Genomic DNA, 16,766 nt, shown 5'->3' with positions numbered 1-16,766 from the left:
AGTATCTTCAAATGGCCTGACTCATTCTTTTACAGAAGAAGACCAGGAGAACGTCGCAAAATAGACGTTTAAGCTAACCGTGGCGACTCGTTGTTTAATAGTAATTATGTATTTGTGTGTACTTCTGCCAATACTAACTGTTCAGGTAAGACCTTGACGAAAAATAAATTACACTTTTTTAGAGTTTATGATACACAGCGTAGTTAAAATAATACAAGTATGTCTGGACTGACTTGCTATTCCACTTCAGGCCATTCTTGTTTAAATGAGTCCAATTTACATTTAACTTTAGATTTTTTTGGAAAGATAATTCGTTTGTGTTCCAAAAAGTTAACATTTAAATTTAGAGCTTTTTTGCCCCCAAAAATAATTAGTTTGTTTTCCATGTTCGGAAAGAACGCCAGTGACATGTATCACTGTTACAATTAGAATAACAATGTCTTTATTGTAACAGAAGTTCCATATTTTCTACTTTTCCAGGTATGAATAGAAAACGAGCTCTCATTTCCGACATTTTCAAGGTGAAAAAAAGACGAACCACTGCAGAGAAGTTTGGTATCAAGAGTGATGAACAAGGTAAGTGCCATAGCTTTATGGACCTTTAGTTGTTGTTTTTCACGAAGCATGCTGTGGTAAGAATACGGTCAACTAGTAATACCTTCTGATCCAAAAGATCCGCCTGATGTTCGAGCGAGCCTGCAGTACCTCATGACGCTGTTCCCCAGAAAGCTTTTCAATGACACATTGCCTCAAATTGTACTCAAGCACCAACTGTACAGCATTCACCATGACAAGACTCTGGTGGACAAAGAAGTGGTATGTTGATTCACCCACTTTCCTCCTTCTCAATCTGATTGCCCATTTCTGTTCCTGGTTGTCATATCTGTGACACGTTTTTTTACAAAAACCTCATGAAACAAAAATGTCATTTTTCTCGCAGAAATTGTTTTATTTGTGGAATAAGTTGCTTTGTTTTCAAATCATACCTGTATGCAGTCTCACTGTAAAACAACAAACTAAACACCTTCAGAATAAGCTGTGCGAGAATGGGGAGCTGCTCATGTTCCAGCTCGGCTTTGATGCCGACGCATTTGGCCTGGTTTTCACGTCCGACTACAAGACCAAAGTGTTGGCCGGAGAAGAGGGCAAAGCGACTCGACCGACGGTGGACAAATTCTTGGCAAAAGTGTTGTCACCTTGCACAGATCTGAGCTTCAACAAAAACCAGATGATCAGGGAGTTCCTCTTCACGGATGCTGAAATCACGTATGTAAAGAAAAAAATCGCTACCCTGTGAAAGACTTAATGGTGGAATTAAGGATTTTGGTAATGTAGCGGTTCACATAGCTACATATTTTGCAGTGGGTTCAATTCCCTCTCTTGTATGTTCTTCAGAATTGCCTTTGTGAGATAAATATAACAGCGTAGTATTCGGTATAGGCTCCAGAATAGGTATGATAGAAAATGTATGAATGTGTTGTTTTATTGTAAATCACAGGTGTCAAAGTCAAGGCCCGCGGGCCAAATCCGGCCCGCCACATCATTTTTTTCGGCCCACGAAAGCAAATCAAACTTGTTAAATTCCATGATGATTGCTAAAATCTGAGCCAAAATTTCATATTTTTGGATGTTAACCACAATAAAAGTCATTATTCTTGACTTCAGATTTGAAAACGAGTTATTCATTAATTTGCTGTGTGCTCTATATGTAATATTTGAAGGGATTTAAACATTCTAATGGGTTCCCCAAATTCATAACGGCCCTCAAGAGGAAACAATAACTACAATGTGGCCTGCGGCAAAAAATGACTTTGACACCCCTATGGTAAATCATACAATATTTAAATAAGCACTATTTGAATTAAATTTTGCTAGGATTCGCCTTGATACCACAGAATAGGAATGAGCATTCATAAAAGGTCCATTGAATGGTTTTGTTGCCTTCCAGTCAACTCGTGAAAGCTGGGGTACTGACTGTGAGGGACGCTGGCAGCTGGTGGCTCTCCATTCCCAACTCTGGCAAGTTCACCAAATACTTCATACAAGGTGGGTGATTTAATTTTCTTATTACCTCATTCACTGCCAGACATGTGCAAAATGTGTCAACTCCAGTGGCACAGTTTTTATAATAATAATAATAATAATAATAATGATAATAATAATTCAGTGATACCTCTGCTTACGAACGCTTTAGCTCACAAACGTTTTGCCTTACGAACATTAAATTTGTGAGAATATAATCTTGGCATACGAACCAGTTTTCGGCGGACGAACCAAACCACACAGCGCCACGGTGGCTGGCTGACTAATTTTCCTCACCCTCATTCTTTCGGTGCGGACGTGGTTTGTTATCGAAGATACTTTTGGGATTATGGTACCGAAAAAGACCCCGCAACAGGCAAGTGTTAAGCCGAAGACGACACAAAAGAAAATTGTGGTCGAACAGAAGAAGGAGATCATCGAAAAACACAAAAGAGGTTTGCGTTTGTGTGACTTCGCATCCCGGTACCAGTATGCTAAGTCGACCGTTGCTACGTGTGGCTAAGGATATTTCTGTGTTGTCTAAGCAACAGTCTCAGGCAATAGAAGAGGTTGAAAAACTTCTGTTGATTTGGATGAATGAGAAGCAGCTAGCAGGGGACAGTGTGAGTTAGGGTATTATCGCCGAGAAAGCACGGCAACTTCACTCGGATATCATTAAGAGGCAACTACATCAACGACCATCACAAAGGTAAATAAAACAACTTTATTATACAGGACAGTTTATTTATTTAATTACAATACAATAGCACATTTACTATCGATAAAATAAGCTATATTTTGTGTCGTTTTATAGGACAACCGACACCATTTTTTTTCCTAACATCAGAAAAACCTTTTATAGCATCTAAAATACCCAAAACACGCAGGCTGATATTTTTAGTCAAATGCAAAACACCAATAAAAATGACTGAAAGTGTGCTTAAACTGCAAAAAAATTGAGCTGCGAAATGGGCATTTTCAGAAAGTTCCGCCCCCAGTTTGTGACGTCACGCAAGACGTCACAAACACACAAGTCTTGCCTTGCTCGAGAATCAAAACAATGGCCTCATATTCGGAGAAGATGCTTTCTTGTTACTCCTCCAGTTATGAATATGATTCAAATAGTGCTGAAGAGGAAAGCATAAATGTTTGCAATCGATTAAAGGAGTCCTCCCATATCAATTTGAGCCGTCAATGACAGCAATGTAGCGTCCCAGAAAATGCAGTAGATGGCACCCAAGCTCCGTTGGAAATGGGCTGATTTGTCTGCTGGGAATGTGTCAACGAATATCAAATAGTTGTCTTGGGGCAACACACAACAATTCACCAATGTGTTATTTATGTGTTTTCCTTCTAATTTCGCCATCAACACGGATCAACACGAAGTTTTCAGACCAAACAAAGTACTGCAAAATGCATTGTGTGTCCTTTCTCGGTCAGGGGCGTTCCTTCCATGACATGACGCCAGGACTCGTCACAACTCAAACACAAGACTATTCAGTGCGAGTCTTAAAACGTATAATATAGCTATATGCGGTGGAATCTTTGTAAAATACGCTCAGTAGAAGTCATCTGAAGTGATTTTACAAATTATGGACACAATTTGGCCGGAGACGTCGGTTGTCCTTTAAGGCTTATTTAGTAGAAAATGATGTTTTATGGGGACCTGGGAATAGATTATTCTCATTTTTAATGGTTTCTTATGGGAAATAAATGTTTGGCAGACAAACTTTTCACCTTACACACACTTTCTGGGAACCAATTAATTTCGTTAGCTGTGGTATCACATTAATAATTAATAATTAATAATACATTTTATTCAGAGGTGCCTTTGTCATTTTCACTCAAATTCCAGGACCCACAGAATACATATTGAGTTTTAGGACTACATAAATGATCAATGCAGCGGAAGAAACCTTAGTGCATTTGCCTTTTGTACAGCTGCCCCTCGTGGAAGAGAAAAATAATATTGCCACATGTCTGACGAGCGCTTTCTTGGCACCCTCCGTAAGAACAACTAAAACCAGAACAAATTCAAGAATGGCGCTCCACGTCACATTTTCAATTCCCGAATAAATTCGGGAATGGCAGTGAAAGAGTAAAAAAAAAATATTAATCTAGCTATGGGAGGATTCAAATGAGTGGGGGAGAAAAAAAGAAGTGCAGTATGCGTGACATAACGATGATAAGTTTGACAGTATCATTCGACGGTAGAACGGTGTTGGTTTCTAATTCCTGTTTCTCATCTGGTTCGGTGTTCAACGAAGTTCTGTGATGAAATACCAGCGGGGACGATAGATGGTGAACAGAAAAAACGACTTTATTCTCGTGAAACAAAAGGAGCACATCTCTCGTCGGAGCGGGGAGCCAAGAGCACACAAGAAGAGCAAGAAGAACAAGAAGATAAAGCCCGCCCGCTCAATCAGTTTAAAAATACACAGCAGCGATCAGTTGTCCAATCAGCTACGGACAAATGTTGGGAGAACATTTAGACTGAAAGTTGACACTTGTTACATTCTGCTTTCACAACTATTCAACTAATAAGCTTCATAAATCCACATAGACTAAACTAAACATGCAATAACATAATATGTACTAAGCTAAACATGGAATAACATAATATGTTTACCAATGTGCATAAGCACTCTATCAAACGGTGTCCCCCAATAACCCCTTGCCACCCTCTGCCAGGTCGGAAAGGTGTGCTGGGCATGGTGAAGAAGTCCAGGTACGGAGAGGCGTTACAGGCTGAGCTTGAGGGGCGGCGGACCACCTCGCAAGTGAAATTCCACATCAAGTACCACATCCACGATCTTGTCGGCGCTGAGTTGGTGGACAGGTAAACAAACGGCAGCTTTGTATCTTCCCGCTTGCCGTCTCGCCACTTTTTATGTTCTACTTTTACGTTATTTTTTTATGAATACTTTTCCGTTCCTCATAATTGTTAAAAAAATCCAGCCAAACGATCGGAATGAAAGTCAACTTGCCGGTTACTGCTAGCTAGCCTGCACATCTGCTCATTTGCTTGCACCCTTGCTTTCTGCTGTCTCTCGCAGAAGTACAGTATATTGATGCTAACGTTAGCTTGAGGCTTGTTAAAGTGCCACTGATATTCAACTGTTTCATTCATGGTATTGTTTAATTGCAAATTAGAATCACGGCAGAACTTTTTCTCTCCATAAAGGCGAATCCTTCGTTGTTTTTTTTTTTACTCATCAGGCTTATTTAAAAGGGGGTGTTTACCCTGTTTCGACATCAACGGCCATAGGTCAGTATCATCCAATCAAAAATGCGCTTTCCGCCAACTGCCGCCCAAACCGGAAATGAACAGCGAAAAAGCGAGAATATGTATTTAATTTTAGCGGCGAGCCAGATGTAATCATCAAAAGAGCCATAGGTTCCCGAACGCTGCTTCAGAGGAAAGCCGTTACTACAGTGGACAACTGTTTTCTTTTTTCTCCCCTCTCCTCTCTAGCATTCCAACTACTTCAGGAACTTTACTCCGATTTGTTGACTCCTGAAGTAGTGACAAGGAGCTGCTCACCTCGGATCTGTATCTTGATGTCTGTACAACTTTTTAAAACCCTGTGGGTTCATAAAATATACTTGCTGTTCTTGACATTGTCAGGTTTTTGATTTATGTAATAAAAGTCATGATTATGATTTATGTTTTGTCACAACAGCTCATAGCTCGGCGCCGCAAAGTTCAGTCAAGTCATGAAAGTGAAACACTTTCATGACTTTTTAAACACTTTTTAATATGGATCACTCAGCCAAAATGTAATCAAATTTGCTAACAGGAAAGTGGTAATTGTTTTGCAGCGGCACCCTCACACTATTTCAGCAGTTTAATTTAGGTTTTATTAACTCATTCACTGCCATTCACGAATTTGGGAATTGAAAATATGACGTGGAGCGTCATTCCTGAATTTGTTCGGGTTTTGCTTTTTCTTGCGGCGGGTGCCGATAAAGTGCTGATTGGACCTCTGGCGATGTTTTTTTCCTTTCCACAAGGAGCAGCATTTGCCTTTTGTACAGCTGCCACTTACACCTTATATTACTCCAGACCCATGTAACTTAGGAATTTCCTTTTTTGTGATGAAAGAAGAGTCTAAGGTTTCTTATGCTGCATTGAATGTTTATGTAGTCCTTAAACTCAATATTCTGTGGGTCCTGGAATTTGAGTGGCAATGACAAAAACCCTGGCACTGGAGTGTCACATTTTGCACATCTGGCAGTAAATGAGTTAACATGAGTTTGAAATGATTGTTTTTGTGCATCTTACTTTGGTGTAGAATGGTTTTTATTAATATTGCCAATGAATGAAGAATGTGTGTGTGTACGTAACACATTTTTAGCTATTGCCGTCAACCTTTGGGGTCGGCGGTGAACATGATGGATCACGCAACCTTCAATTTTATTGAAATTTATTGGCTTTTTCAAAAACAAAGAAAAAAAAGTGACAATAGCTTTGTATCTGTAAAAGGAGTCATGACATTGGCTTGAATTAAAGCACAGCTTGATCTCTGAACATTAAAAAACAGATGAGCATATGTGTTCTTTAACTCCTTGTACTAGTAGTTTAAATACACTTTGTGAAGAGGCAAACAAAACTGAAAATGTTGTGATCCTAATTTGAACATTTTTTTTCAGTATAAGTTGCACATACATGCCATCGGTGTCATTACACAGAAAGGCTTGGTCGGGAGGTGAAAGTCGCGTAAGCTGTAAAAGAGGTGACAGACAAATAATAAAAGCATATTCATAGTGTTAGTCCAACAATACAGTAGGTGGAGTGTAAGATACAAAATAAAAATAGAAAAATCAAACAAATCAAACCACTTGATTATAACAAAGAGGAGTACACCGCCTACTACGCCAGAAACGACAGTAGCTTTGTTTGACTAACAGGCACAAATGCTCATCGTCTTAAGAGTGACTTCACTTTGCCAGTAGTAATGCGATTTCAAAATAAAGAAGGGCAACAAAAAAAAGGTTGCTGATAAATGCCCAAAAAGCATCAATGGTGCTCTTGTTCCCCACCACCAACTGTTCCAAAAATCTACACTGTGACATGGTTTGAGACACGTCTGGGGAGAGGGGGAAGAAAATTGCTCATGTGGGTTTAGGTGTGTGAAGGTTAATAGCACTGTTGGTGTTAAAAAAAAAAGAAACGCAACTGCTGGTGAGGGATTTGCAAACGATTGATCGTGGGGGCAAACAAATAGCAGCGTGGATGCATTTCCCCACTGACAAGAACCCAGACTGTAAACAAAATGAGAGTGAGGTTGGGGGCTAGGGGTGGGGAGGCAAATGGATCTAACTTAAGGCCTCAATGAAGTTTGACATTTTCATTATTGTCCTTACAGTACACAACGTTACAATCCTCTCAATGTTGAAATGAGGGAGGGGGGGGGGGGGGGGCATAGTCGCGAAAACCGCTGCAGCTACGTTTTACAGGAAGCAAAAAGTACATTGTCATTTTGGTGGGTATTGTATACTGGCGTCATTTCTCCCTGTCTCTTTCACGGGTATAAGGTCCAATCTTAGAGGAGGCTGCACTTTTTGGACTTTTTCTTGATGGTTGGCGGGCACAGGACGGCACGGATGGCCTCGTCGAACACCGTTTTAAGGCCGCGCTGGGTCAGGGCGGAGCACTCCAGGTACTTGACGGAACCTGATTGAACACAAACGTGTGGCGTCAAACATTTGATATAGTTGGGGTCCCACGTTCTCCACTTTGTCAAATCGCCACTTCGATGCGACAAGTGTGGATGTATACTGGCGGAGCAGCTTTGTGATGAATTGAAATGAGACAATTGCAAAATATCCACTTGGACTTTGAAAAAAAAAAAAAACAAAGATGGAAGTTAAAAAGCAAGTTGCTAACCAATTTCTTTAGCCATGGCCAGGCCTTGGGGATAAGTTATTGGAGCCAGTTTCTTCTCCTTTAGCTTCTCCATGGTCTCCTTGTCATCTCTCAGATCCAATTTGGTCCCCACCAGGATAATGGGGGTGTTGGGACAATGGTGTCTCACTTCAGGGTACCACTGCCGGTCAAGGTTATCAGAGTTTAGTAAATTGACATTACAACCACAGTTGAATCGTCAACAAAATACAAAAAAACAAACCAAATAACATTTAGAGCTGACTGATACCAAAACATTTTGGCTCCATTCACAACAAAATAAAGAAATAGTCAGCGGTGGGCCACCAGGGCCTGCAAAGCCTTACCTGCTGGTCTAAAAATATCTGAATCACAGACTAAAAAAATAATTCCAAATTGTCTTTCAGCTTCCTTTCATTGCTTTTCCTCTATTGTGCTGCTTCCAGATGTGTGTTTTCGTATTGAAGCATGTTAACATTTCAGCCATCATTTGTTTCCAGTCGGCTGCCATTTTGTTGTTAGAAGAACGGGCTCGGTCGCGAACGACACATCACTCGTTGAGGCAGGTCCGTGTACAAAAAAAGTTCGTATGCCAAGGTAACATTTTCATAAATGTAACGTTCATAAACCAAGGGGTGCGTAAACCGAGGTATCACTGTATACCGGTCAGAGCTAGCACACTATTTGTAGCAAGCTGCATAAGCAAATATATTGTGTTGATTTAACAGTGGTTTTGTCAACCCACAATAGCTGACGGAGTAGAAGAAATTGATTTGCTTGCAGATTTACTTTTAAACCCATTTTCAAGACTGACTTTTCAAGAATAGATGGACAGAGGTTGGACAGCTCCGAAGCTAGCAAAAATAGCAAATTATATTGCAAATTTACGAGGTTATCATGAATCCACACGTTGCTAATAAAAATTCTAACAGTTTAATGGCAGTATTTCTTAAGTTTCTTCAAGTCACAAGTTATTTCCTGGCCAAAGGCATCCTCTAGTGGAGTGATCTTCGGCGGAAGCACACGACCGAACAGCACCAGAGGTTAAGTTACCAACAGCCCTTATGGAAGGTGACTCTCCTTCCATAAGCCATCAACGACCATCAATATTTTACAGCACAGTTTATTTCTTTAATTACAGAGTTTATTTCTTTAATTACAGTCATCATGTAATGCGCCTTTCTTTCCAAACAGCAATTCCCTTTGACCTTGGACCTCCAACGCCATTCCATCAAGCGATAAATGACCATCACAAATGCAAATAAAGTGACTTTATGATACAATGCAGTGTATTTCTTTCATTACAATACAATAGCACATTTATTATACATAGAATAAGGTATGTTGTGTGTAGTTTTAAGGCTTATTTGGTTGAAAAGTATATTTTATGGAAACCCGGGAACGGATTATTCCCATTTTAATGGTTTCCTATGGTAATTTTTTTTTTGGAGATACACACTTTTCGCCTTACACACTCTGTCTGGGAACCAATTAAGTTCGTAAGTTGAGGTCTCACTGTATTTGGAAAACTTTTGCATATTTATATATTATTTTTGGAACCCTTGTTTATTCATTGAAGGTGCGCTTTATACTTGGGAAAAGGTTGAAAATACACCATTCTTTGGGGGTGCGCCTTATACTCTGGTGCACCTTAGACACCGGAAAATACGATAGTCATGCAATGTTATATTTTATTTATTTTTTTATTTGTTATTTGATGGGCCGTAAAACGGATCCAGGTGGTACTCCACTTACTCACCTTGGCACGGACGTTTTCAAAGGAGGCCGGACTCACGAGCGAAAAGCAGATGAGGAACACATCCTAGCGGGTGGGGCAGAAACACTCTGGTCACAGTGTAAAATGCAAACATGGTTGCGCGAGTGTGATGCGCCGGTAGCTACCGTCTGTGGGTAGGAGAGCGGGACGCAGTCGGTCGTAGTCCTCCTGTCCTGCCGTATCCCAAAGGCCCAAGTTCACTGGCTTGCCGTCCACCATCACATTGGCGGAGTAATTGTCAAAGCTGAGAGAAGTGTGCAAATATTTTTCAAGGACTCATTCAACCTTTAGTCTAATCCGATTTTGGGGAAGATTGTTAGATTAGGGCTCTCTAGCCTTTCGCTTGCTTTCCTTCGCGATGGCGCCCCCCAAGAACAGATTAGTTGATTTAAGTCACACACAATTGCTGTCCTTTTGCGTTTATACATTTAGGAAGGTTCTTTTCTACACTCAAGCAGATGCTGACTTAGTCTCGGCATCTTTATTGTTCAAATTTTGTTGCTCAAGATTTCACAAGCAAACTAATCAGTCTGCGAGCAGCATGGAACCTTTTTTCCAATTGATCCAATAATTCAAGAACTTTCCAAACCTTGAGAAATACTTGAGAAAAAATGTCAACCATTTCCTGAATTTCAAGCAGCTCCTTAGAACGTTGGAAAATGATCAGAAGACTTGGGCGAGCGGGAGAGATTTGCATCTTGACAGGCCGATTTATCTCTGGCCACAAATGCAGTAATGGGAGGGCTGTGGCGGTAATGAGGAGGAAGAGAACAACAACTACTCACACAGTGGGGATGTACTCTCCGGGAAAGGCATTGGTGGTGTAGCTGATGAGCAGGCAGGTCTTACCCACGGCTCTGCGGCGAGAATGGAGAAAATCAACCAATGCTCAGCTGTCCTGGACACTTTATGATTCAGACAGACAGAAAAAAAAATCCATCTGCTGGACTTGTAAACTCAATGCAGTTGAAAAATAAGAAGCGTTCACTTCACCCCCCAAAAAAACACAAGAGACCGATGTCAAATCTGTTTTTTAAATCTGTCAGGCAAACGCAAATGGAGAGTAACTTTACTTTTAGTGCATCGTGATGAACTGTCAAACAAGTTGAACACAGCATTCCACTGGTTTGACAGGTCATTATAATCGACACAGTACATAAAGCTTATGTAATTGTAAAATTACCACCTGGAAAATATTTCAGGACTTTGATATGTAATTGATTTTTAATTTACAAAACTATTTTCTAAATTTCCCTTTCTGGGATCCACCCCCCACCCCCTCTTTCAGGCTTACTGTACAGTAGCGAACTTCCACTAGGACAACTTGTTAGTTTACTGTACTGTGTCGGTCAAATATCCTGAAAGGTAAACTCTTTTTTAACCCAATTTTATTTTGTCCAGTGAATACCTTTGATTATACTTATTCAGCACTTTAAAAGAACATACACGATTATTGCTCATCAGTAGCTCTCTTTTTAACTTCTGATGACATATGTACCAGTTTGATTTTACTCCATATTGGAAAAATGACAAAAGCCAGCCAGCAAACGGTGTATTCGCAAGTAAGTAGCTCATCTCAAAATTGGAATTTTCCAACGTCTTGCGTACGTGTTGCTGAGGTGGGCGGACGCTGTGTCAAAAATCAAGGTGAAAGGGAAGGAAGGAAGAGAGAAAGGCAGCAGCAGATCCACACATGACTCTGCTCCTGTGGCATCCAACACCACCACCACACCCAGAACACTGGGCGCGTGCGCGAGCTCCCACGCGTTCTGACATATCGCACCCAAAGGGAAGGAATGCAAACATACGGTGGCCGACAAGGCTTTTGCATAACTAAATAAATGCAAGACAATAACGACTGCAGAGTGCAATATGAGTGGCAACTTGGCGGGGCAAGTGTAATAAGTAGACAGTTATTGAAACGTGATATATGATAATACGAACGAGATAACTTTTAAGATCGAACCATTTCAACAGCCAAATTGGGTAACATTAAAAAGATATATTGGTATATAGATATAAATACATACAATAGATCTATCTCAATTGACTCACCCGTCCCCGACAACAACACACTTGATGGCCTGCATTGCGCCGTACTCGGTAGTGGAATGTTAAGATCTGCTCCGGGAACTAGTCGACGTTAGCTCGCAAGTCTTCCCTTTGTCCGCTATGGCTTGTCCGCTCTAATCCACTGCAAGCTTCGCTCCAGCCAGTCAAAGTGTTCCGGAGATTCAGAAAGATGCTGTCGGCGAAGTCGCTACAACTTATAGAGCAGTTTGACGCAACTTGGATTCGGTAGATTCCTCGCTTACATTCCCATGCTGTCGAACTGGAAGCTCACGAAGCAAAATAGCAGCCACCACCCCTGAGAAGAAGACGGGGAGGGGAGGGGGGCGGAAAAAAAACCCAATTCCACTGCCGCCACACGTAGGTACATCCGGTTTGACATGACTATGTCGCCCAAGACTTGTTGTCTTGGAAATAATTTTCCCTCTCGATCAAATGCGAACATTTCCATGTATATCATTAAAATAACATGTTAATGTGCACTAGTATTTGAACAAAAAGGTAATTTCGGATTAGGTGGTGTATAAAGGTGCGGAAGAAAAATGCCAGGCGGACGACTTTATGTGTAACACATGACGTCACGCCGGCGCATCTTCGATGTAGCAGCAATGAGTAACCGGAATTTAGTCTTTCAGGTTGTTTCCTTTTTCCAGGAAGTCATAAACAATCTAACGATTTTTTTTTGTTTTCTATTTTATTATGTGAATGCTTATGAAGGCTTATTTAGTGGATTTCTGGTTGTATTGTGCATTAAAGCACCACAAATGTTGTGAAAGCGAAGTGTTTTGATCCCGGGACACAGTTGTCAGTTTATTGAAATATGCTGACAACCTGTTAAGAGTGCAGCCCACCTTTCACACAGTGACAATTGAGAGAGGCTTTGAAAATATATGGGTGGATATTACGATTACATATTTGTAGAGAGCAGCCCTCCAGGGCCCAAGTTTGACACCTATACAATGTGGTGCCACTTATGAAGGCCCTAAATAGATTAGGCAAACATTTTAGATGGCATTTCAATGAACAAAATAAAGCCCTTAAGAATGAAGACACCTTTTCTTGAGGGGGCGATTCGAAGAAAAACGTTACAAAATACAGTAGTATTAGTCATCATGAATACTGTACTTTCTATGCGACTTTTATCCTGACAGTCTAAAATCGGGGGTAAATCAGGTGTAGCAGCAATGTACATCCCCTACGAATGACAACAACACCGTTTAGGAGAAATAGAAAAAAGGCAGCGGCGAGGGTGGAGCACCGCTGCCAGCACAACAAGTCAGACAAAGCCGATGTCAACAGTTGCACGTAGGTGTCATTCGGTGTCGGGATAAGTCATGAATCGTCCCTCTTGTGCCGTCTCCTCTTTCCGCGCTGCCCCCGCCGAGTGAGCCTCTGGGGCTGACTAGTTGGTCTCTATGACGGGGCTGTCTCACTTGGTGCTCCGCTTCTCGGGCACCGCGGGGCGCACCTACGGAGTGTTTTCCAAAGGCCTGACCAGGACTTTGTTGATATTCTTCGATCTGGCCTGGCGACTGCGTATCCGATTCCCCTACATCTACCTCGTCGCCTCGATGATGTTTAATGTCAGACTTCAGGTACGTCAAGTGGACACAACAGCACCAAACAACTCATTCATTTGTATCCATCACATGTAAAAAGAAACAATTAGGGTAGTTTGCGAGTGCCTTAACGTGTTTTTAATGGGTTTTCTTCATTTCGTTTTTATTTACCTTTATCGAGCCAGTATTTACCTTTATCCTCCATTTGAAATTAAAAATATATTTTGCAAAGGAGTCATTGTTAAAGACTGTCAGAATAGTTGCTGTGGCATGAATAGGTTGCAAATCATGACAAGTTACAAAATACAAACCGTTTCGTTTCTTTCCCGTTACTTGTCTATTGGCAGGTCCACATTGAGATCCATTGACGGTGGCCTCCATGACTCTGATTGGACCGAACGCCAAGATTCCTGATGAGGAGGAGGATGCGCTCGCCACCAGTTGGCTGAGCAAGGCAGTGGACACCCTTTCCTCTCGCCCTTACTCGGCGAGTCCAGTGCCTTTTTGGGGGGGACGCTCACATTGGCATACCTGGAGATGACTTGTCAGTGGGGACAAACCGTCCCGTTTGAGATTCAGGAGCTGCCCTGTTTTTCCCCCCTCTTGCGTGACACTGCCTTTTGTTCTATGGATGTCAAAGTATGATCATCCACTATCAACGTACACAAATTATTATTTTTAAATGGTATATTGGCCTTTTAGATGAAATTTCAAGGGCATTCTAAAATGCACAATGAGACTGGCCACTGTATGAACATTAAACCTGTACTTAAATATGGGGAAACTGTAGTTAATAAAATATTACAAAAGCAACTTAAAAGTTAAATACAACCGAACTATATCAAGCTCTGTTTCCTTCACAAACACTTTGAGTTGCCTGTGTGCCTCTCATTTTACAGTTGAACTTCATCCAGAGATGAAAGTCCTCTGGATTATCCCGGAATTCTGGATTTTCGAAATGTTCATGATTGTCACCCTGGAAAAGTTGTGGAGAAAAATGCCTAAAATTAATCGAGATATGAGTTGACAACATTGAACGAACACATGTTTGCTGTTTTGCTTGTAGTGACATCACATGAGCGAAGCGCCTCAGCACTCGACAGTCATCAGAGTCGAGCAGAGTCAGCACGCTTGAAGGCAGTTGTCTGAAAGTTTTTTATGGTTAAAAAACAGCCAGCAATAAAGTGCAACTTTGTGAATGTCATGTGCTGACACTGTTTTCCTACCTTATGTAAACAGCCTACCTTGTGGCTTGAATATCTTAAAAATAACAACTGATTTTTTAAATCCTGTAATGTTAAATAAAATATACATGATTAATGTAACTACCTGCATAGGATTCAAATCTTTGTGTAATTACTATTTTTACTAATTTACTAAATAAGAGCTAAATATTTCTACAATTTGAAGCATTGCCCCTTCGTCCAGATCTGTGTAAAATTGACACTGCGCTCATCCCTGGAATATTAAATCCATCCAAGTGAATCGTGAATTGAATTAGCCACTTGTAAATTTATTTGGGAAATATGTATCGTTATCCAGCCTTAGTAATGCACTGTTGTTTTAGAATACTGTACTGTATTACTAAAATAACCACCTGAGCTGCCCTGCGACTGAATGTTTGTAAAGACAGATTTGTCCAATAGGGGGCAGACTTAGTTTACATTTAACTCAGATGTTTACCCCAACAATCTATCTTCCTGGCCCAAAAGCAGCATTGCCTTTTTAAACTTTTTTTTTTTAAATTTGGAATTATAGTTGACACGACTACAACAACAAATAGAACGAATCTATAAACATTGCCTTCCTTCCTTTATGGCTGAATATAAAGTGTACCAATCATCTCCCATGCATGATTTGGGAATGTGGGAAGAAACAGGAGTACCCAGATAAAATCCATATCAGCATTCAGAGAACATGTAAACTCCACACGGACAGGCCGGAGTTGGAATCCAACCCAGTACCTGTGCACTGTGAGGCCAATGCACAAACCACTCGACCACTGGGCCACAAGTGATTTGACCATTTTTTAAAAGATCACTTACAATTGATATTTACAATCTCATCAGGGCGTTGGTCGAAATATCCTCCAATGACCTCAAGTATATTTTTTCTTAACAGGCCGGGGGAGAGGGGGGTGACATGATATCCCCCCCCCTCCCACTCATGTCTTTTGAAGCTCTGCTTGGATTATAGACTTAAGCAAATTTGCAATACGCTTTCAGTGTTGTTGACTGGCAGATGCAAACGTGTGAAAAGTGATGTAATGAAGTGTCGAGAACCTACGACTTCAAAAGCAAATCCTAGGTTGAGAAGGAGGTGGAAGAGTGGGGAATTATTTGCAAAACAAAATTAACAAAAAAAAAAAAACAACGCAACAACATTCAAATATGAAACGAATGTTCTGAATGTTGGTGCTGTTGCTTGAAAAAAGAAAAGGAAAACGTCAACGGACACTGAAATTTGTGAGCAAACCCTTTATATTATAGGAAGTGTGTCAAATTCATTTATTTTTGCCACATTGTAGTTACTGTTTCCTCTGGGGGGAGGGGGGGCTGTTTTGGGGAAAGAAACTATTAGAATGTTTAATCTCCTCCACCAGTGACGTGCAGTCAGTGGAGGCAGGTGAGGCAGTGCCTCACCTGTCATCATGGAAATCTGTCATGGAAATATCAACTGAAAAAATAAATTAAAGTTAGATGTATTTACTGATTTGTACTTTAAAGGTCTTGTCCATTTAACTTCACCGTTTTAGGATTTTTTTCAAAATCGCTGAATTTTCACATTTACCGTTCAAATACTAAGTAGAGACGAGCGGTGACATCATTGATGACGTCAGTGCCTCACCAGCCATGAACCTCACCGCACGTCACTGTCCTCTACATATTACATATAGAGCGCACAACAAATGAATGAATAACTACCGTATTTTCCTATGTATAAGCCACACCCACAACCCTTAATTTTCTTCCAAAAATAACCCTGTCCCTTATACGGAGGTGCACCTTATATGTGAAGTCACATATATGTGAGCCACAACAGGTCTCGCAAGTACTGTCAGCAACCACCGACTCCATTTCCACCCGTAGAAGGAGTGCGTAACCCCAGCCTCTACTTTAGCGCCTTATTTATTTGAAAAAACTTTTATCTATTCATATACTATATTTGGAAAGCTGTTTTCATTCATTGAAGGTGAGCCGTATAGTCCGGTGTGCTTTAAATCAGTGTCTGAAACTCTTGACAAAAAGTTAGCGGACACCAGGGCAGACAACTCTGAAAAGTTGCCTGCCCGGCCATAAAGTTGCCTGCCCCATTTTTCACAACTTGAAACAAATTAAGTCGACTAATTGCAAAAAAAACATTGTTGCAAAGTATACATTGTAAAGGATTTTTTTTTTAATTAAGGAAGTACCTACTACAAATGCTCCCTTGCTTAATTTGCTCCAGTTGT

At 40.8% G+C, this 16,766-nt stretch overlaps 2 protein-coding genes and 1 pseudogene across 3 annotated transcripts; 2 read left to right on the top strand and 1 right to left on the bottom strand.

The window, feature by feature from the left end:
• The first annotated feature begins 9 nt into the window (after window positions 1-9).
• On the top strand, window positions 10-5,689 carry LOC148885820 (winged helix repair factor 1). Its single transcript, XM_089019656.1, has 7 exons — window positions 10-145; window positions 481-576; window positions 674-816; window positions 1,031-1,266; window positions 1,949-2,046; window positions 4,714-4,861; window positions 5,498-5,689. The coding sequence occupies exons 2-7, from the start codon at window positions 483-485 to the stop codon at window positions 5,541-5,543; spliced, it is 765 nt and encodes a 254-aa protein (XP_088875782.1). The 5' UTR covers window positions 10-145; window positions 481-482; the 3' UTR covers window positions 5,544-5,689.
• A 743-nt stretch (window positions 5,690-6,432) lies between these two features.
• LOC148885819 (ras-related C3 botulinum toxin substrate 1-like) lies at window positions 6,433-12,070 on the bottom strand (annotated as a pseudogene). Its single transcript, XR_016118162.1, has 6 exons — window positions 11,742-12,070; window positions 10,472-10,543; window positions 9,812-9,930; window positions 9,669-9,731; window positions 7,913-8,072; window positions 6,433-7,699 (listed from the first exon to the last, which is right to left on the bottom strand). The product of XR_016118162.1 is annotated as a ras-related C3 botulinum toxin substrate 1-like (transcript).
• Window positions 12,071-12,950: 880 nt separating this feature from the next.
• On the top strand, window positions 12,951-14,514 carry smim10l3 (small integral membrane protein 10 like 3). The gene is made up of 2 exons (XM_089018778.1): window positions 12,951-13,351; window positions 13,663-14,514. Exons 1-2 carry the CDS (start codon window positions 13,172-13,174, stop codon window positions 13,681-13,683), a joined length of 201 nt encoding a protein of 66 aa, XP_088874904.1. The 5' UTR covers window positions 12,951-13,171; the 3' UTR covers window positions 13,684-14,514.
• Window positions 14,515-16,766: the final 2,252 nt, after the last annotated feature.

The sequence above is a fragment of the Hippocampus bargibanti genome, linkage group LG17 (genome assembly GCF_051943395.1).
Source record: "Hippocampus bargibanti isolate YZ-2025 linkage group LG17, ASM5194339v1, whole genome shotgun sequence".
Classification (NCBI taxonomy): domain Eukaryota; kingdom Metazoa; phylum Chordata; class Actinopteri; order Syngnathiformes; family Syngnathidae; genus Hippocampus; species Hippocampus bargibanti.
This window is presented reverse-complemented; position numbering and strand designations above follow the sequence as displayed.